The 22,643-nt window shown below is 39.0% G+C and overlaps 1 protein-coding gene across 7 annotated transcripts in view; it reads right to left on the bottom strand.

Moving 5' to 3' along the window:
- Positions 1 to 22,643, bottom strand: part of rbbp8l (retinoblastoma binding protein 8-like) — a 33,043-nt gene that overhangs the window by 6,105 nt on the left and 4,295 nt on the right. Inside the window, exons 1-14 of one of the 7 annotated variants that reach the window (XM_016680518.1) lie at positions 15,421 to 15,673; positions 14,987 to 15,050; positions 14,748 to 14,865; positions 9,915 to 10,009; positions 9,774 to 9,816; positions 9,540 to 9,641; positions 6,877 to 6,972; positions 5,960 to 6,072; positions 5,761 to 5,836; positions 4,541 to 4,713; positions 4,407 to 4,450; positions 3,800 to 3,876; positions 2,418 to 3,135; positions 2,232 to 2,325 (exon numbers count right to left, since the gene is read on the bottom strand). In XM_016680518.1, the coding sequence (XP_016536004.1) occupies positions 2,232 to 2,325; positions 2,418 to 3,135; positions 3,800 to 3,876; positions 4,407 to 4,450; positions 4,541 to 4,713; positions 5,761 to 5,836; positions 5,960 to 6,072; positions 6,877 to 6,959 (1,378 nt within the window). In that variant the 5' untranslated portion in view covers positions 6,960 to 6,972; positions 9,540 to 9,641; positions 9,774 to 9,816; ... (2 more) ...; positions 14,987 to 15,050; positions 15,421 to 15,673. The other 6 variants (XM_016680516.1, XM_007569733.2, XM_007569730.2 and 3 more) reach the window with 6 other exon arrangements.

Here is a 22,643-nt window from a genome sequence, read left to right as displayed (position 1 = left end):
GAAAGTTGTTGTCCTGAAAGACATATAAGGCAAAAGACCAATATCTTCATGCAGAAAGGATATTTAAGCACAAAACCAGACATGAGAGTTCAGATGCATTAACACTGTGAGGCTCTCTGGCTGGTTTACACACGTTTATACAGTTATTGACTCTATGGCGACACTTAGAGGCTATGCTGGGAAACTGATGTGAAAACACAAACTATACAAACTAAAGACATGCTGAACATTTAATAGTTAATGCAAAGCAAGCTTATTGAATGTGTTATGTGTGTCAATAATAATATTTATATTTTATTTTATATATTATCAGTAGTGGTGGGACTTGACTGAAAAGTCTTAAGCGAGTTAATTGAAGGGTCTGTAATTAATTACTAACAATGAATCACATTTTAATTGAAAATCACATACTGAAACTATTTGCTAAAGCTCTTTTTGCTGCTAAATTATTGCATAAATTGACATATGAGCTCAACAATAAAGATATTTATTGTTTATATTCTGTTATTTAGATTATTCAATCATCAGTTTGGTGCAAAGTTTTGTTCTATCTATTCAGCTTTCAAGTGTTTCAGGAACACCTGATCATTCATGGAACTTCTATAAAAAATACTCCTTTAGAAATGTGGACAGTGGGCGATGACATTAGCATTAGGATGCTAATGGATGACCACCTCCTCGGTTTTGAACAAAAAAGAAGAAGCAGCTTTGTCATCCATTGCTGTGGTTTGTGGACGTTGCTTGCATGTCAGATTTATTGGGTGTACCAGAAACACACAAATAAAAAGGTTCCAGCTCAGGACTTTCGTATGAAAAATCTAAGAATTGCGTTAAAATTTGTAACTTGTTAAAATGTATGTAATTAGTCATTCAAAATGAATAAATTAAAGTCTCAGCCCAAATTATTGGACTTCCTATTAATATTGCAAATGCTGCAATATAAGATAACTTGCTTTATAAACTATGGTGACATTTTCAGCCAATTTTCATGTCAGACAATGAGAAAAAATACATTTCAAAACTTTTTTTTAGTGTTTGTAAATGTGTGGCTTCAGGTTTTTGTTTTCTCATAACAGGTACTTTATGAGATATTGGCAACTAATAACGAAATATAGTCAATGACGTAAGAATGTTCTTTTTAATGAATCAAGGCTGTATGGAGAACTGACGCATTGAGTAAATAGCTTTCTTTCCCAGAACTTGATTTTCAAGACAGAGTCTTCCGCTCTCATCTGTGTAGGCTAAATTCAAAGCTAGTTTGTCAAGCTTAGCAGGAGAAGGAACTCAAAGTAAAGTTAAAAAAACAACCTCTGGCTTCTTTATAGTAGGGTTGAGTTAAGTCATTTAACACACAGAGTGGTTTCAGTTTAACGAACCAAAAAGGAACAATTAGTGGGCTCAAGATCAGAGCAGTGCCAATTCACAAAGACATTTTCTCTTTCTAAAACTCAAAACATCTCAAACAAAAAAAATATGTATTAGGGGTGTAATGGTAAATTTAAATGTTTTGAAAATACTCTAATCAAAAATAACTTCTCATGACATAGCTGTATCTGACACCTGGAACTTGGTCTCTGTCTCTTTAAGAAGCTTCCACCCTTTCCAACACTCCCCCTTCAGCATGACATAACAACAATACTTCTCCATAATGCCGTTTAAAATCATCATGAGGAGCATTGTAGTTTGTACGATGAGTTCACCTTTATTTTATGTCTTTATTTTTTGTTGTTGTTGCAAAAACCATTTCGAGATGTTCGAGGTGATTTGCTTATAGTACAGTCATGACGGACGTCAAAATAACCCAAGCACTCCTATGAAGTTTGTTAAAGAGCAGGAGGAAAACTGGTTAGCATCTCGTCTTTTGTACACTTTTAAATCTGCTCTGGTGTAAGAGGAAACACTGTTCATGACATAGGGATATAAATGATGTGGTGAATTCAGGCAAAGTCAACACGTCAGAAGGAAAGGGGTTGATTTCTAAGCTAGTTATTTCCAACTTCTGTAAATACCGCTGGTTATGAGCCTGAGCCAGGTGTGCTACTTCTACAACTTGGGAAAACAATGTCAGTCGCTTTACTAAATACTGCCATCCCGCTTTCCCACCTCAACATGATTAAGGGACGTAGTTGAAAGGGTCAATAGCGTCCTGTTATGTCTCTTTGCTTGATATTGCATTGAAGATTTGTTAGTCAGTGAGCAGACAGAGTTGCAGACATTTCTGTAATCTTTACCTGGACGTAATGACAGAGTGAGGACAGGAACTTTCTTTCCGTTGGTTTGCTCCGTTTTATCATTTGCTTCTTCTTTTTTGTCTTGATCTTCAACCTGGTGCAATAACAAACACCATCATTACATCTTTTGTTCACCATGGTAAAAGTTTTAAAGGTTTAATTTGGTGTGAAGAAGTTTTAAAATACCTCATGGTTATGATCACTGATCAACTCTTGTTCTTGTTTGATGGGCGTTGAGGAGGAGGATGAAGGGAGGGAAATGAGTGAAGGTGATGACACAGGTATGGCTGTGTTCACATTTCTGTCAGGGCTCCTCTGAGTGTCTCCCTCGCATTGCAAGGCGATGGGACTATCATCATTTCCAGGTTGGTTGGGTTTAGTCTTCGCTCGATCTGAGAGGTCCAGAGGCCCATCAGAGCTCTCTCTAAGTTCTTCTCCAGATACCTTCTGAGTCTTGGAAGGTGGGCTTTCTTTTTTCTCCCTGGCCTTAGTTTCATTCTCTATGTTCTCTGGCATCCTCCTGAACGTGAACACCACTGTTGGCTCTTTAGGCGGCTGAGGTGTGCTCTGCTTTTGGCTCTGCCATGAAGAACCAAAATCATGCCTTCTTGTGGTGGCTTGTGAGATTGGTGGGATCAAGCTGGAAAGACGTGACAAATGAGGCCCCCTGGAAGGGTTCTGCAGTGCTGGGTTGGCTCCCACAGCTGCCATGGGACCCCAGTTCGGGCCTTCAGATAGAGGCCAGGGCAGAGAGACGGTGCCACTCTTGATTGGTTTGGGATGGCAGGGGATGGGAGCGTGGATCACAGGTCTGCTTGGTCTCACCTCTCCACTTGGTGAGGAGGAGGACTTCTTCCGAAGATGTAGGGTATGGATGGAGGAATGCTGATCAAGTGCTTCAATGCTTTGAGGAAATAATGAACAGAAGTTAGTTATACATTAGGAAGGAATATGATCTTATTTTATCTTTTAACAAGATGGGAAAACCAGGACAAAAAAACAAAACAACCACAAAAAACAAAATTGAGGTAAAGTCTCAAAGGTCATGTCCAGTAGATGTACTCTTTGCTCTCTATTGAAAAATGACTCTTTCCATTGCTGCATATTTGAAGTCGTTAAAATAATAATATAAATGTAATTTGCCTTGACGTAGGAAGGACTGTATTTTCTCTGAGAATACAGATTTTGTTGTCCTTCATATTGTATAGCTACTTCAGAATATGCTATATCTCTTTTTATGCAGATGACACCTGCTAATAAAATACAACTATTAATAAAAACTTAGATGCCTCAAAATGTCCAGACAGTCAATGACTTAAAAGAGTTCATTATGTTTGGTCATCTACCTTCTTTCAGCCACTTTGGTTTCTACGATTATATTCATTAGTTCAAGTCAAAACCAGGATTTGGGAATGGTGGCAGTCCTCCCCACAAATGTTACTATGTGTCTATATGAGTTCATAAAAACTCATCTGGCTTCTGGGGATCAAACCATTTTGGCATGTTTTTTTTTATCCTTCTCCTTTTTTGAAGATATTTATGTATAAACCCACTGATAAGGTTTTTACCTCTTTTCTCCACCTCTATTTACTCTGTGTTCTGTCTTCCAGGACGATGCTAAAGTTGGCTGAGGCTTGTATACTTCCTGTGTGAGAAAAATGATTGTAATACAAGACATTTCAAGGTTACTACCAGATTTCTTTGATTAAAGGAAATACAGTATGATACCAAAGGAAATAGCTATACCTTTTAGAACCTGGGGGTGTATTCACATTGTTATGTCTGCTTTAATTTAACTCTAGTTGGTTTGTCTAGAAGATCTTGTTCGTATGGGGATGTGTGAATGCGTAATCAAATTCTGGTCCACCTAAAAAGTTATTGGGGAACAGGTTGCTCAAAGGGTTTGGTTCATTTGGCACAGAGCCGCGTAAAAGTGAATTTCAGCAGCTGGAAATGGAACAAATGTCGCAATTTTGGTCCCCAATCAAACCGGGTCAGCCAGACTATCAGGTTTGAAAACACATTAACACCTTTGCTCATGTGTGGGCTAAATGTTAGCGTATTTGTCCAATGCAGTAATACAAATGGAAGTTGTAATCACGCTAATTAGGTAACTGTAAAAACTTAATTTAGGTTTTACCAAAGGCAGAGTAGAGAGAGCTGTTAAAAACTTACAAAACTACTTTGGTTTGTGCGTCTCAACAGCCTGCATTCAGTTTCTGTAAAAAAAAATAAATAAAAAGACAGAAGAGAACAAATTACAAAATCTGCTCTAACAAAAGAAGCCCTTCTTCTCTGCTGAGCCTCACCTTCACCTCTGTGGTCTGCCTCAGTCTTCACCAGTACATCGCCATCTGCTAGTTGGTCTCTGGACCGACTGATGGTTGGGCTGACCAGGGCTACAGCTCCAGGGGACAGGAGGTCAGGAGACATCTTTGGTTTGACGTCGACAGAGTTGTTGTTGTTGTGCTCGCTGCAACTTCTGCTTTCACACACACCGACAGGTGGTGTTGAAGAAACAAAGGACAAATTTAAGAGGGCGCTACAAACAAAACTAAAGTAAACTTAATGGAATTTTTACTGGAATTAGCTGAACTTGATAAAAATGAGATTAACTTATTTTGAATGTGTTTGAATTTAATCAAATGTGATCTGTAACTGGATTAAATTTGACTTTGATATATATGGGACGTTTGTTGTGAACTGACAATGTAAAATACTTTACTAAACCAAATCAGATTACATTGGTTTCTTTTGGGATATACAATTAATTTCAATAAACTGATTTCATCGTTTTCATTGTATTTCTTTGGAGTTGATTGCATGGCATGAATTTTTACCTCACTTTTTCTTTTTTTTTTTTCTTTTTTAGCACAATTGTGGGATCATTTGGATTTTGCATTTTTTTAATTGAACTGAAATTAGCCAGTGGAAGGTTTGGAACGACGATGTAGTCAGCTGAACTTTATCTTTTAACAACAAATCTGAATCTGATTTTGTTGAGTGATTATTAATCTGTAGAGGTTATTCAGCTTCTCAACTGTAATTGGACCAAGGTCTAAATTACACGACAATGGCAGGACAATAAAACACAAACGTTCTGTTGCATTTTAGCCTGTCGTTTACAAGGTAACAACATTATGCAAAGATGGTCACCTTGGTAAAATACAGTTTTAATGGACTTTATTATACTGAATCCTCATTGGTCACATTTAGTTATGACACCCAGAGATGATTAAGTTGAAATCCTGCTGTTCTTGCTTGTCAACTTCCTTAGGATTCAGTTTTAAATGTCACGTTTATTTTTTAATTTGCACTTTTATCCAAATCCCTTTTTACTGCAGCAATAATAGTTTTCCTAATGAGTGAAACTGTACAAAAAAAGGTTAAATAACCTAAACTGTCCACATCAGTAAGTAGGATTTTAGTGCTACCTCTAAAATAAGCTAAACCTTATTGTAGTTTTAGCTTACAATAAGCTAAACTAAGTGGAAACCTAAACCTTTCCAGTCAAACATCACATACTCACTCAAGTGTTGCTCTTAAACTGGCGATGTCTTCTTTAAGTTTAAGATTCTCTTTCCGAAGGTTGGTCATCTCTCCAGCTAAAACCCAAAGAACAAGTCGCAGTAAAGATAAAGATAAAGGCAACAAAAAAGGATTTGAAAAACAAAGTGACTTTTAGAAGAAGCTAGTGATGCTTATAAAATGAAAAATATCTGGAATACCAAGGAGGGAGATGTGCTGGAGGCTCTGTATGCGTGAGGCTTCGTACTCCTGCTGTCTCCGCTTGGCCACCTCTTGGGTTACCGTACATCTGTCACACAGACCGGCTCTCAGTCTGAACACACAGCAGGAAAAAAAAAGTAAATTAATTTTATGCTAATTATGCTCCAAATTAATATATTTGAGGAGACGTTTGTATATTGATCGCTCTGCGAAAGCTGAATTTGTTCCACACTTGAAAAAACTAAACTGTTTGGCAATCAGCTATTATTGCAAGCAAGTTGATTTTGTAAAAAAAAAAAAAAAAAAAAAAAAAAAAAGAAATAAAAAATCTCTCATTCCAGGCAACCTCAGGCGCTGAAGCTAGGGTTTTCGCATTTTTTAAATAATAATTTTAAAATGGGAAAAATGTCGACTTAACCAACATCATCTTACATGACAATACAATTTCAAGTCCCAGTAAAATGATGCGTTTCCATTGACCGTACCACTGTGCAAATCAGAAATAAGAAAATACATTCGCTTAATTGAATTTTGCTAATTGTGAGAAAACTCATGATTTTCAATAAAACATTTTTTGTGTTAGTATGAGGTATTGAAATAAGTGTATAACCAGCAGGAGAGATACAAAGCCGTTTTCATCTTTTTGTATCTTACTAATCTCAAAGAAAGTCTTCACACTGGAATCTTTAAGGCCCCCCTTCTGGTGCTCACAGTTTTCAGATAAACTAATTTCCCTTCTAACCTTTTTAGAACTTCAGCTTGTTTTACCCTGTTTAGCTTAGTTCATGTTGTTACTTTCCTAAGCTTTAGCCACTATCAATTTTCCTGAGTTCATCCTTTAATTACTACCTGGATGACACTGGTATTTCAAGTACCTTTACAAAACAGAAAACATTAGTTTTTAATTCGGTGTTACCTGTTTTCTAGAGTCTTGATGTTCTCTGTTAGTAATCTCTGCTGCTCTTTCATCTGCTGGTTTCTGGTGAATAGTTCCTCCATTCGCTTTGTGTCGCTGTTGGCATCAAACAATTAGAGTCGGGTTTTAGTAAAACAAACAAATTCCATAAACATACAAATGAAATCAAATTTTTACACACGCAGAATAAAAAGACACATACACTGTTATTTCTCACTGTCTGAAGTCAAATCAGACCAAACTTTTTATTCTTTTTCAAGAATTTCCTAAACTATTTCTATTTGCTAGTTGTCACAAATAGGGACGCACTGATTCAGGTTTTTCACTTCCGATACCAATACAATATCTGAGGTTGCGACTAGACCCGATACCAATCCGATACATAAAAACAGAGCTGAATTGACTTAAAACATTTCTTTCTTTAAACACAGACATAAACATATTGAATTTAATTTATAACTCTGCACCTGTACAGCACAATTAAATACACCTATAGCATAGCCAGCTTGTAAAAACAACGCAACTTTAGTTTGTTCAGTCAGCAAAATTAGGAGTAAAAAAGCCAATGTAAAATAAATAATAAAGAAACTGAAACTGACAAAAACCAACCAACCAAACAAGCAAACAAACAAACAAACAAACAAACAAACAAACAAACAAACCTTCTTTCTACTGGTTCAGAAAGTGCAATTAGAAATTCTAAATATAATGAAAAATAATAAAGCATGATGTCGCTCAGAACACAAAGCATTGAATTACTGAACAGATCTGCCCTTATGGATTGGACAGATGGGATCTGGAATTGTTTTCAATATCAGGACCAATACAGATATTAACATCAAATTGGTGCATCTCTAGTCACAATACTGAGAGAAAAAAATGTGTCAGAGACTTATGTAGAAGCAAAAAAGTTTGATTGTCATTAATTTCCTAAGATTTGAGTGTACAAGTTTGGTTTAAATGATGTTAGTTTGCTATAGGGACTTCAGGAAACTGAGCCACCAAATCATCTAGATTGATCTGAATGTTAGCATGATCAGCCCTTACCTGTGACTGGTCGGTCAAAAAAAAAAAAAAAGTAAAATAAATAAATAAAATAATTTTTTTATTTATTTTATTTTACTTTTTTTTTTTAATTATGTAAGAAGTACAAAGGAAGCTGTTTAAAAGGAAATGTTCTTCCATAGCATGCCAAAACATGTCCGTGGTTCATTCAGGCTGCGAGACAGTTCAAGACTTTTAGCAGAAAACAGGAATTTCCATATTCCTCATTGAGGTTTCTACCTGTCCCCGTCAGGGAACAAGCTGCATCTGGAAATGTTAGGAGCCTTCTGGAAAATATTAGATATACACGACCTTGACCAAAGAAATGGTTCTAACTACATAAGCAAATACTGTCCTACTGGATAATTACTGAGAGGAGAGCTGACTCCAGAGGAGTAGCACAAATTGCATTTTTCTTATCTTAAAATCAGTTAATAGGACTGCACTGTGATAGAGAGATTGCGTCATTGTTTTATTTTTTTTTCCATCTAAGCCTCTTAGACGGAAAAGGTTTTTTTCCGTCTAAGCCTCTAAGACCAAAATGTATTGCTTTACAGCCTCACTATGACTAGGATTCCCGTTTATTTATTTTTTTTGTGCATAGTTTGAACATGTCCCTGTTTTGTTTTTGTGTGTATCTGTGTAAGTATATTTTATTTTAAATGTACAATCACTAGTAAAAATATTTGATTTAGGGTGCCTTCAAATCAGCTCTATTTAGTTCACCTTAGTCAAAAGCAAACCAAATAGTTTGTTCTCCTATTGAACCAAACTTTCCTAGAAACGTCTGGTTCATTTGGGGAGGCGGGAACGGGCAGTCAAACAAAAAAAATAATAAAGCGAACTCTGGTCTGCCTTCAAACCTAGCTCTTGGTTTTGCTGAAGTGAACTCTGGTGCAGTTCTAATGTACATGTGAACACAAAGCGGACCGGACACCCCTCCAAAAACCGGAAGCAGACTATTGTGCAGGACATTCTGGGTAAGTACAATAAAAACAAAGAGAGTCTAACTCTAGAGGGAGAAATGGCTCACGCTAAGCGCTGAAGAGCGATTGACACCACACCAATTTCGTTTACAATTTGTGAAGAAAGAAGTTGCGTTCATGTCCTTTTCAGAGCTTTTCGTGTTGTTCTCTTCAGTGACTCTTGGTACAGCGCCCCCACAGGCCAGGGGGTGAACAGGTTTTTCAAAAGGTTTGGTTCGTTCGACGCAGTGCAGTGTGAAAGCGAACCGCACCAGCTGAAAATGTAACAAATGTTCGAATTCAGTCTACCGGACTATCAGATGAGAATTTTTCTCTGATTGTCCTAACTTTGTCCACATGGACTTTAACTAAGCAAGCAAGTTACTTAATCTCATTTTAAGTAACAAAATTAAAGGTTAATTAGTTTATTCCCGCATAGAGTTTGACATATCCCCACCAAAGCTTGTATGTTCTGTAGCCTCATAAAACTGAGTTTTATTGACATATGCCACCTGCTCCTATGGTAAATAAAGATCCACTAGGAAAATGTTTAGTATCTTCATTACACTTTCTGAATGGTTTAAAAGTGCTAATCAAGTGCCAATCGTTTTTAATTGTTTGTCAAGTTGTTATTGCTATGATAGGTGTGCTTACATTGAATAATCTTCCCATCTCCTTTCCCTTTTCTCTCAGTTCCAAGAAGAATCAAAAGTTCGGTGACTCAATAACAGACTTGTCGCGACATGAGCTTCTTTCCTTCCATGCAGCAAATGACAGGAGTGAACACGGAGCCAGGTGCAGGTCTGGCGTGCCCCCCCGCCTCCATGTCTGATCTGAAAACGCTTCACGTTTTAACTGTCTTCAGTTTCTAACCGTGAGTCTACTCACCAGCCCTTCTTGTTGGACAGCTCTTTAACTTTCACCTGCAAAACTGATAGAAAAATAAAACATACTCATGACTATCAGAACCTATGGTGATATATATAAAAAAAACAGTCTTTGCAAAGCTCATGCATCTTTAGCCCTCACCTTCCACTTCTCGTTCATGGGCTTCCTGCAGCTTCTGCAGAAGGTCCTTAAAGCTCTCCATTATTTCCAGCATTCACAGTTGAACTTCACTTAAACTGTGTGACAAAAAGGCAGGTGTTTATTTTTTTAATCATTGTCCATCAGAAGAATAGAATAAAACAGGATTTTCTTTTTTGCGACAATAAGATTGGATCCAGCTTGCACCACACCCTTAGTCCAATGTTATTACGAAATAATAAAACCTGTGAAGACACTCACAAGAAACAGTTAAACACACGAACGTTATAGCCTCAGGACTGTTTGTGGGAATCTGAGAACAAGTCCCCAAGTTCTCATGAGGAAGCGATTTTTTTTTATATTGAGGAAAACTAGTTAGACTGGACCTGCCAGGTGTGCTACTTTGGCTTACAGTTTGTGATTCAAATACATAAACAATGAAACACTATAAATTTGACAGCATTTTCAAATGATAGCATACAGGAATAAATTAATTCAAGAAACTTTCCACTCCTTCAGTAAATTCAACATACAACATAAGTTCAGTGAAAAAAACAGAAGAGGAATACGCTTAGAAGTGACACTCTGTGTGGATTTATAGAGCTGGGTCGATCTGATCAGATTTTACGAAAAGAACCACAGGAAATTCTTCTCCACATGTTCCATGGTGTTGCTCATTGTTTTATTGTAAGTGCTGTGAGTTAATTGTAGCTCCCAGTGTTTCTCTACAACACATTGAACATACCCCATAATCAGTAACAAATTATATGGACACTCTCTGGCTTGTCCCAGACTATGTTTCCAGGGGTGACTGTGGCTTTGTGGGTAGAGTAGCTGTCTTGCAATCTGAAGGTTGTAGGTTCAATTCCAGCTTCCTACTGGCACATCAGTAGAGGCAAGGCACTTAGCCCCAAGTTGCCTACTGAGCTGTGTGTGAATGTGACTTGAGTGTAAAGCTCTTTGAATGGTCAAAATGACCATGAACTGAACTATATAAGTTCAGTCAATTTAACATTCCATTTACTAATGTGTGCAAATCTGCTAGTGTTGACCTCATTAAATAAGAATAAGCTTGTTCACACGGTAAATCAGCAGCTGTAATGAGATGCAGTATATTCTTTTTCAAAAAAGAGCCGGTAACAGAACATCATTTCTAAAAGATGATCATGCTTATGAGCTCTGGAGCACATCAAGATGTGACTATATGTATGGTAGATTCATTCTACTACCTATTATTAAATGATCAGGGTTGGAACATATAAATGCAACTGAATGAATGAAAAACTTCAGAAGTAAGTTCTGTGCATTCAGGCTCGCTTGCTGCTGTGTTATGTATTGGAAAAAGTCTCAGGTCTGTACTGCTCTGAGCTACAAACTCTTAGTAAAGGGTAACGATTTCCTTAACTACTTACTTTTTCCTGCCTACATGTAAAGACTAGCTTAATTTTGCGTGGAGTGATATTGCAATGAGCTCACCTTACCCTTAGTTCACATACTAGCGTGTTAAGACAACCTCTGCGTTCTGGAGCTCTTGCTACAGCTGCAGCCTCCACCCTTGCTGAAGGGTCGTAACTCAAAGGTCGTTCTACTTTCTAGAACTGCTCAGGACCCAGTGGACAGCAGCCTGTACAATCTGTGAAACCTGGCATTCCATGTTGAACAGTGAACAGTTTGGAACACAGAAAGGGAAGAACATGACTTGGGCGGTGGTCAGAACCTTGTTACCAGGAAAGCAGCTTTTACCAGCTTTTTCAGCTTGCAAGATAAGTCATGACTGGTCAAGCCGGTTTCAGCTCCCCACCAAAGGCTTCTCTAAACCTGAGATAAAGTACAAGGGATGGGCGAGCTACTGCAGAGAATCTCTCTCTCTCTCTCTCTCTCTCTCTCTCTCTCTGACTGCCTCACCTCTTGTGCGTACTGAAAATTGTGCAGTTATGCTGAACAATCAGTCTGCATTGTTGGCACAATGTTATAGCATATCAAGCATAAATTACACCTAGCCCTGCTCTTTGTAAAGAAATAAAGGTGTGATCTCATTCTGATCTTTAAAGGAAGCAGTCGAAGCACCAAGATGAAATCGTTAACGCTGTCCTATCAGTACGCTGAAACTTGATTTGGTCCAGTCTTTTCAAAAGATCAAGGAGACAAGCACCCACATGAGGTTGCACGCTTTAGATGTTGCATGCTGACAACATATCTTACGACATTAACCGAAGGCCATTCCCGCCTTCTCCTCGTTGTTCTCTGCCTTCTTCCTCAAGGAAGAGAAGGTTATAAAAAGGATGATCAAACTGACTTGTTCATATTTGAAGTGCTTGTTGGTGTTAAATTCACCAACAAGCTTCAACAGCATCATTACACACTCAACAGCTCTTTATCAATGTCACCAGGAATTCACTTGTGCCCCATCACATCTCCAAAAAAAAAGGAAGCACCGAATATCTTCAGAGATATTCGTTGAAGGCACTGGGGCACCCATGATTATGGGTGCTGCTTTATTCCTGTCTGACTCAGGGACTGAAAGTAATTTTGGCAAGCATATGGTGGCCCTGGATTAATTCAGGGTTTACAATGAGAAATGTGGCCTCTTTATTGGCTGGGACTATATATTTGAAGCATAAGAACAGATTTCTCATCCATGCCTGGACCACTTGGCTCTGTTTGCCCTTCAAAGGTAACATTTGAATGCTGAAAGTCGCCCTCCAGAGGTAGTTGGAAGAATCCCGAATGGAAGGAACTCTGACTACTTTTACATGAGCAATTGAGTATTAGTGTGAGGGAACAGACCGCTACGTTTAGTATTATGTGATTGAGGTGCTACAGAGCCTATTGGAAAAGGGCTGTAACGATTTCATTGAATAATTCGACTACCTCAATTTTTAAAAATTCTTGTGGCAAATTATCTTCTTCAGGGCTTCATTAAATTATGTTTTTATATTTAGCACACAGTGTTCCTGTCAGATGATTATTTGTGTTGTGCAATGCAATGCTATGACTTCCTCCAATGAGTTGTTAACAAATGCTAAGTGCTATTAGCAGCTATGGAGGAAGACGATGAGGCACAGACAGAAGCGCCACCAAGAAAGAGATGAAATGTCTGAAAAGTGTGCTCGAGACTGGAATGTCAGGACTGTTGCCATGTTCAGATTCGACGTTAGCATGTAATGCAGGAACAGTTTTATCTTCCATAGAGGAACACTGAGCAAAGTGAAAAAAATGAAAATGAGGATGTATATCATATTGTTTGGTTCTGTGACAGTAGAGTGGGCTACTCTACTCTTGTAAAGCCACAGAAACACAGGTGAAGAAGAGCGGAACAATAAGTAAGCATTATGCTACATGGTGGTGACTTGGTGCCCAGGGCATGGATGGTAAATGGTAAAATGGGCTGCACTTGTATAGAACTTCTACCATGTCTGAGGACTCCAAACAGCTTTACACAACAATCGGTTATTGACCTATTCATGCACACTGATGGTGGTAAGCTACATTGTAGTCACAGCTGCCTTGGGGCAGACTGAGAGAAGTGAGGCTGCCATTCAATAAGCAGCACCACGCCCTCTGAGGAACCCCAGCGGGCAAAGGGAGTGAAGCGTCCTGCCCAAAGAGGCAATGACAAAGTGAGTGGTCAGTAGTTTGATTGGGGACCAAGATTGGATCATTTGTAACATTTTCAACTGGTGCTGTTCACTTACACACTGGACTGTGTCAAATGAACCAACCCGTTTGGTCGGTTGTCCCACCACAACCGTTTATTTGGCTGTGGTGGGACAACCGAACAAACCGCTGTCCCACTAAATGTTGGCATGACAGCATGCCAACACTTGAAATGTGTTTGGTTTCTTTTTTATGTTGAGAGGCTTTCTATTACATCAGTGTCAATAATTAACCCGGCAATCACATCCTTTTGCCACATCATTGATTTACAAACAGATGAACCACTGAAGGAAGCAACACAAAACCCACTGAAGAAATCACTGAACAAAACGTCCTTCTTCACCAAGTGTAAGCAAAAATAGAGGGACATCAGATTTTAGTGGTTATAGAGTTTATCATTTGACTTTGGTAAAAGACCACAAGTCATTTCTCTTGCTAGCGGGAGAAATGGCAACCCACCGCTAGATCAACCTCTCTGTCACAGATACTGATGTTTTTGGAGTTTCTTCATTCGGTTATCAAAGAACTAATGATTAGCTTAAATACCCCACCTGTGAGGGTTTTAGTTTCCATTTCCAATGGAAATGTTCAGTCTCCATTGCTGAGAGTAAAGCTGGTAAAAACGTAAGCTTTTGGGAATTTTCAAACTTCAAGTAACAGAGCTTTAATCTGACAAGTTCATCAACATTTTGGTCCTCTGAAATCGCCTCGGGCAACATTCACCTACAACTATGAAATCCATACATTTTTAAAATAGTCTGAACACCACAAAACATATTTATGTTTTTCAAATAAAAATATGTCTTCTTGTATGGATTTGACAAATACAACTGTCATGCTGCATTTCATCCAACGTCTGATTCATTGTGTGTAACAGACAATGAATCTGTTACACAGGCACAAGTTTGCCATCAAACTTGTGCCTGAATGTATTCCAAATTTAGTCAAGTGCTAATATTTAGCATTTTGATCAGTGGAGTTTCAGTTCTCTTGACATGTCAGGATATGTCAGGAAAGAGGCTGTTCAGATCACTTCAGCAGAGCAAGAAAAGACCTGCCTGCCTCAGTTAGCTGGCTCTGCTATCACAGATCCTTATTCACACCCCTTCCTTCTCTCTCTCTCTCCCTCTCTCTCTCTCTCTCACATGCACACACATGTATAAATTTATTACTGCTTACCCAGTATTTCAAGTTCACTAGGCTTCAGACTTTATGTGCAACTGCATCAAATTTCCCAGTCAGCCGAAAGAGATGTTAGCATGTTCTTTGCAAACACATCGCCCGGGATGCTCCACACCTGGGAAGAAACCCATAACACAATGGGAAACACGCCTCACTCCTGCTGCTTTCAGGCAGACAGCTGCTGCCAAGCGGTTTGTATCAGAGCGGGAAAGTTTGGAGTCTGAGCAAAACCAAACCTGAGTTGTTTGGGAGAAGGAGAAAGTTCTGGTGTTCAAGTCAGCAACAGGTACAATTACAGAGCTGTGGAGAAAAGGGAACAGAGCAGGAGTTTTACCTCAGTCCTCGTTTACAACCAGAGGAAGACATGTGCCAAAAGGATGTGGTTGCCGGGTTAATTATTGACACGTTTTTTTTTATTTTATTACAAAAAGAAAAATAATCTGATGTAATAGAAATCCTGTCAACATAAAAAAAACAAACACATTTCAAACGTTGGCATGCTATCATGACATATATACTCTGTCTGTATTATACAGAATATTAGTGAGCAGCTCTTATAACATTCATACAACTCTCAAACTTCCAAATTAAATCCTCAGTCATATGCATGAGTTGAACCGACACTTCTAACTAGTCCCCTGTACAGTTGTTTACTCCTTCCAGTACCTACCAGCAGCTCCTCTGTCCATCTATCAGCCAGTCTTTCCTGGCCTTCAGGTCCGACCTTTGCCAATTCCAGACTCACCTCGCTCACCCTGGGAACTCTCGCTCCGGCGCTCCTGCTGTCCCGTTTTCTGCCTCTTCGTTCAGAACTCCTAAGTGGCCTCGAAATAGAGAGAGGGAACAGAACACGCAATGGAGAAGAGGAGAGACAGAAGAGGCTGTGGTGAAGGAGAACGCCCCATGCACTCACACTCACCCCCCCACCCACCTTTCCTTTTTTCTCTCTCTTTCTCTCCCTCTCTCATCTCTGTACCAAGAGAAAACCGGTTGGGTTGGTCCTCCCCTTGAGGAACACAAACACTGAGGCCCGGGCAAGTTCTCCCTTGATATTCCTGTTCTACTGAAATCCCACAGAACTGGTTAAACCGGTTCCAGAAAGCCCGCGGTGATAAAGGGACAGAAGTAAGCAATGAAACAGAAATATCCAATGTGGGCACCAATGACTGTTTATCTAAACCAGGGGTTATTAAAAACTGGTGTGACGATGGAATTAACTAAATAATTGAACTTTAATGTAAATTTAGGAGTTAAAACATGGGCACTACCTGCTGAGATAATGTTCATTGTCCTGATATAAAATGAAGCAATTGTCAGTGAAGACACTTAGACTGGAGTTTGAAACAGTCAAAGACGCCTGTGGCACTACTGGTATGTGAATGTCAGCAGACAGCTGCAGTGGACAGTCTGTTGCCACAGAGACGAGACACGATTCATGTCTTGTATGATGTTAAAAAAAAAAAAAAAAAAAAAACCTCCTCTTCCTGGTTCCGAAGACAGATTCCTCGCGACCGGCTCAACTGGACCTAGCCGGGCATCTTTATTGTCATTGTATGACCTGCCACTCCCTTGTTGGTTATGGCGCTACGCACGCCTGCAACATTGGAGGATATGACGCGTTCCTAGTGTCTTTTGGTCACTTGTTTTCGTTCTGAAGCCTGAGAACGTCTAGGGAAACGTTCTAAAAGTCTTTCAAGAGGTCAGTGGATTTAAAACGAATTCCAAGTGAAAGTTCAGCATTGGGTTTATTCGAACCAACGTTGAGAGTAGAGCCAGTGTGAGAAGAAAGACTTCAAGACACATAAACGCTGCTAATTTATCATTTGGCAGTGTAATACCACTCCTAGCATCTATCCAAGCAGGTGTTTTCACATTCAAGTAGCTAATTTGTCTCAAAAGAAAACTTTCAAGAATTTGACCCGACCTACCAAACATCATGTGAACTAAATATAGAGCTACAGGTGTGGAACATGGTTCCCGGAAGAGGACAAAAAGAGTACTTCTTGGAATATACCAGCTATCTCCACCATGACACGCTACGTCGACTCAAGAGGTGGAACATGAGGTTGTGTGTGTGTGCTTGTGTGTGTGTGTGTGCGAACAGATGAGACGAGTGTTTCAGCTAATTCTTCTAGGAATCCAAGACATCAGGTGAAAAAATAAAAGGTTTGCGGAAGTCATCCAGGAGGCTACTTCTGAGAAATCTGTGGTATAGCTCTTCTTACTCTTCACACTTAAATGCGTCGGATCATCAAACTCATTTTAATGCAAGGCACAGAAAACATTTACAGGCACAGAAAACATTTACAGGCACAGAAAGCATTTTTTTCAAATGATGATTTTATCTACTAAAGTCAAATAGCCATACAAACCAACCTGGCCCTATGTGAGGGAGTCTTTTTGTTCAGTTGGGAGTTAATTGAGGTTAATCCCATCTTTTATTAAATTGAGTTTAATTTCCCCTCTGGCATGACGAGTGCCAGACCTGCAGAACGATAAAGTCACTTCAGCATAACCTGTCTGACAACATAAAGTGGGATAAAAGATGTCAGAAAAGAGTCTAAAATACTCAAAGTGACAACATTCATGATTTTATTCAATACTTGTTTAAAGATTATTTTCAAAAGGTATTTTTAATCTGACTGAAGAGGCTCATCAGATCATATGTTCTAATTTACTGAGATGTACCTGCATATTTATGAATATATTCAAATTGTATTTGATCCACAATCATCCTCTTCAGGCATCTCAGCACTGTTGTCAATGTCAAATTTCTTTGTACAACATTTTACAACAAGCAGATTGACACCAAAGTCCTGTCCCACAAGAACAATAAAATTATTGATAGTCGTAGAAAATAGGAACAAACAAGAAAACATACAAAAAAGACATTAATAAAATAATTATTTTGTTTAAAAAATACAATGTTAAAAAAAACTGAAATAGTTGAGATTTGAAGCCCTATTTAGCTGAAAAGTCAAAGAGAAGAGGTGGGTCTATAAAAGAACCGTAAAAGTCTTGGGATTATGAGCAGCTCTTATTTGGATCAGTAACCATCACCTCTAATTTTCTGCTTGTACCTCAGAACATATCAGATCAACCAATTCTTTGACCTTTGCCTTCTTGTGGATGTTTGATATCACAGAAGATCCTTCAAACGTGATGAGACGAGATCATTAGCACCATTAAAAACCCGGTGCGAAATGTTTACATGAATCCTGTTACAAGCAGAAAGCCGCTGCAGCGAAACCAGAACTGAACCCATATCTTCCGCTTTACTAGTTCCTGTTAACAGGCGAGCAGCAGTGTTGTGTACAAGCTGCAAGCAGGTGAATTAAACACAGATTTGCGACAGAAGAGCGACTTTATGAAAGAAAAAAAAAAGGGCTCCAGAAGGGTGTTGGAAAGATCTGATCTCCCAAATAACATAATATCTGTTTTATTATTGTCAAAGTGGAGAAGGTTTGAGTTCATCCCATCCTTTATAAAAGCAAGACAGCCAAATAATGTCTTTATTAATTAAATATTCTTTAGTTTCACTTTAGTTTTTTTTATTTTTGGAAGTAGTTTTAGTTTGTCATACATCGGTTAATTTTTAGGTGCAGAATTCAAAAAGTTCAAAGAATTGTATTGTGATTATGCATATATCAACTGGGTTCAGCTTCACAAGCTCCATCATCTATAACATTAGCTGTGTCTGTTGAAGATGAACAGGTTAAATGACAGCTGTACTTAGCAGCTTCTTCTCTACCACCATCATCATCATCCACAGTTTCCTCATTCAGAGCATTCCTTGTCAAAGAGTTCCTCTCCTTCTGCGGTGACAACCCCAGCACTGCGGCGCTCTTCGTAGTTTACTCACAGTCGCTTCTCCAGTCTTCAGACCCCCAACTCTTACCTCGGCCACCACTCGTCCCACCTCTAGTCCAAAGAGTTCAAACTATTGTTTCCTCAATCATTCTGTGTTCTCATTGAGGATGACTGGCTTCTCCAGCGATTGTTCCAAAGTGCTCTGAGGGGGTTGAAGACGACCCTCCTCTGTTTCTTGAATGGGTCGGGGACAATCTGCCTCTTCACGATGTTACCAGGATAACTTCCCTATCCTAGTGGCTGTAACAGAGTTCTCCTGTCATGTTTCGTTTTCGAGTTTTAACCTGATGAATCATTGCTGTGCACATTCACGATCTGGTTAGTTGTTCACCTGCTCCTCTTTTGGTGTTTACTAATCATCCCTTGAATACTTTTCCCTCACCTCACCAACTATTTGTTTGACAGCTGCAGTCTGCTTTTTATTATCCTTATCTGCATTCCAGTCATCATTGAGTTAAGCTTCTCAGTTCAGTCACCTTTAGTCAGGTCCAGTTTTTATGTATCTCCACCTGAGATTCCTGTGTTTTTTGGTTTCCTCCTCTGGACATGTGACACCGATCTTAGACACAACTCACTGTCGATGCGAACAGTGACCTTATTGATTGCAATGCCGGTTTTGCAAGTTGGAATTTCCCAGTTCCAACTACAACTGGAACCGTTTCACCAGTCTCAGCTAGGCAGCAGTTGAGACTGATGGATATGGGTCCCAGTTTGTGTGCTTTACAGCTCTGGAGGGTGTCTACAAAATAGCTGAAAAATAACCAATCAGACCTGTTATAAGTCACAGCTGATGCAGAATAAATATCACATGTTCAGTAGGTGCTTGCACCTCGCCATTGTTGTGTTTAAAGGGGCAGTTATGTAAAATTTTGTTTTTTGAGTTTTACATTATACTATATTATTCTCTCATCAATACCATTCCTGGAGTGTTGCTTTGATTCTTTCATTCATATTCAGGAAATCCTTTAATCTCTATGGCAACCATTCAGCTGTGAAAGACTCCTGGGTGGACCTAGTTCTGCCTTCGAGATGGAGCTCCTCCCTGGAACTGCAACTTCGGCCTTGCTGAGCAGCCCTCCCCCTCTCAGCTCCTGCAGACTAGCCAGCGGCAAGTAGCAAACACCTGGTGGATACTGGGCATCTGCTAAACTCATTATAGGAGCTACTTCTCAGTGCAATGCTGATAAAAACATGACTAAAGGGTTAAAACAGGAGCAATCTTGTGATGATTTCCTGAGTTTCAGGAAAGAGCGAAAGTTTTTAAAAGGACAAATGTCCAATTTCAAAGCGTTAAATTGAACATTCAAATGTCTTTTAAGTCATGTTTGATATATACAGCAATTTTATAACAACTGAAGGTCGTTACTTCACTTGATTGTGCTATGAAATGACACTGCCTGGAAAATACATAATACTGCCCCTTTAAACATTTAATTCATCTCATATTTTCAGATTCTGAAAAGTTGTTTGCTTCTTATACTGTATGAGATTTTGGGATAAAATTAAAGGGAGAAAAAATGGCCAGTTTTGATTTTGTGATTTTTATTCATAAAGAGAAAGAGATTGCTTGGTTGTAGGTTACATCTAAAAAGACTGAAAGAAGGCCAAAGAGGCAGCAGGCAGGTGTAACTATCAACTTTTGAAAATTCCCTGCAAACAAGCAGGGAGAGTGGCCAACAAGAGAATCTGAAGAATAAATTCAAAAGAAGTCCTTGAAATAATGACACAGTTTCACACTTTTCATCTGCTTTCAGTGTTTTGAACTATTCCAGTGTAGCTCCTTTGTTTAATAAATGCAACCTGCAGTGTGGTAACATACACCCAAGCACAGAATGAAACAAGTTTCGAGGGTGTGTTAATTTTACGACTGCTCTTTGCTGTACTTTAGCTTTTATGGTTGGAAGTCATATCCAGTGCCTCCTTATTGTTGCAATAATTATTGTGATCCACAAGAGGGCACACTGGGACCTGTCAGAACAGGACAGCTTCACAATTCTAATGAGATATTAAATGTTAGCGAGATGTCAGCTCTGGGAAAAGACTTCCTCATTCTATCCTGAAGAATAACGGGTGACTGGAAGTAGACTCAAGAGGAATGCTGTTGAACTGCCGGAGTGGAAAGATGAGGTTTTGTTGAGTGATCGACTGTAAAGTTCAAATCTGCAAGTTATTGCTTTCAGGTTTCTTTCCACTGGGCGGCTTCGTTTCTTCTCCGACTCCTCTCAGAAGTCTCAACTCCCTGAAGATGAGTGTAATGGGGTTTAGCGCAAAGTCAACTCAAGAAACGACTTTAATGTATGAATGTGTGCGCGTTTCATTCGCACTTGTAGCTGTCACAAATGCCACCTGACTCCATTGTTTCTCCCCTGTCTGCTCCCTCTTCATTTCTTTGTGCATCGACTGTTATGGTTTTTAAGAGTGAGCCTCCAATGTGGGCAGCAATCACAAATACTAAGAAATAGCTTGAGAGGTTTGCCTGTAGTTGTGTGCAGTAAAACGATTCTCCCAGGTAAATGACAACGGTCCAGGTCAACGTGGCGGAGGAAGAGGATGTTGAGCTTGGTGTGGGGATTGATCATTGGGTTTGTTGGTGGTGATCACACAGATTACCTGTTGAAATTAGAGTGAGTTCCTAAATTCTCCTTTCACAAACTTATTTAGTTCATTTGGGTGTGATGCTGAATTTCCTCCTAATCTTAAGCATCTGAGCGAACAGCTAAAGGTTTGGAGCTGAAGCCGTCTGGTATTTGAAAGTATTCTTCATTCAGCTACACAAACCAGACAAGTTCCATTTTAAGGAGGTTTGAGGAGATTTTAACCAAGCCTGTGTGCTCTATGTCCCCATGTAGAACTAAACCAGTTTGTGTTGGGAATCACTGCTGCTCTTGGCATTTTCCTGAACCGTCTCCTCCTGCAGTTTTGTTCCATATGTTCTCTAGTTCCTGGTGACTTCGTTCATTTTGTCGGGCTGTTTTTATATTTACTGCAGATTTTTTTAATTCACCTAACAAATGATGCCTTTGTATCATTGAATCTTGTTGATCCATTGTAACTTTTTTGCGAGCTACAGCTTCAGCTGAAAATTAGGAAATATCATGAAAATCCAACTGAGTTTTGTTTCCGGTTCCATAATTATTTAGAGTTACATTTGCAATTTCCTGGGCACTGACAACAAAAGTTCAATGTCAGAACATTTACAAGCCTCGTTCAGTTTGGACTCAGTCCACATAGATTTCAGTACAAGCTTCCAGTTTATAACACAACTCAATGCGATGCAGTGACAATCACAGTCAGAAGATTCCTCATCTTCTCTCCTTCACACCTTACTCTGCTGCCCTGAACCAAAGCCCTCACAGGCCTGTAAATCACTCTCCCTCTCTCTAGACGCAACATAAACAGGATTTCACATACCTGCTGAGCAGACAGCCGGTTTCAGTGTGCACTAGTCAGGATTACTTTCTCTAATACGAGTCTTATTTTCCATCAACAAATTCATTCTGAAATACATGTGAATTTAACAGTGATGCCGAATATTGTTAAAATTGAATTGGCATCCAATAGTTTATACAGTAAGTGCCCAGTTGCCAGAATATGTCTTTACGTCACTGATGCGATTGTGGCGGGACCAGTGTGATAAAAAATGGGTAACTTAAATTTAAAAGCACTTTTAAATCAAGATTAATTTGGTTGCAATGACTCCACTAAAAAATTACCTTTAAGGCACACAGACCCGCTACAGATGAGGCTTGAGACAATCTCACAATTCAATAAGTTTACTTACAGGTGCTGGTCATAAAATTAGAATATTGTGATAAAGTTCATTATTTTCCATAATGTCATGATAAAAATTAAATTGCCATATATTTTAGATTCATTGCACACCAACTGAAATATTTCAGGTCTTTTATTGTTTTAATTTTGATGATTTTGGCAAACAGCTCATGAAAACCCAAAATGGTTCATTACTCAAAACCGCAATCATGGGTCAGACTGCTGACCTGACTGCTGTCCAGAAGGCCATCA

Source organism: Poecilia formosa, unplaced genomic scaffold (assembly GCF_000485575.1).
Source record: "Poecilia formosa unplaced genomic scaffold, Poecilia_formosa-5.1.2 Scaffold245, whole genome shotgun sequence".
Classification (NCBI taxonomy): Eukaryota; Metazoa; Chordata; class Actinopteri; order Cyprinodontiformes; family Poeciliidae; genus Poecilia; species Poecilia formosa.
Note: the sequence above shows the minus strand (reverse complement) of the source record. Positions and strands in the feature narration are given on the sequence as shown.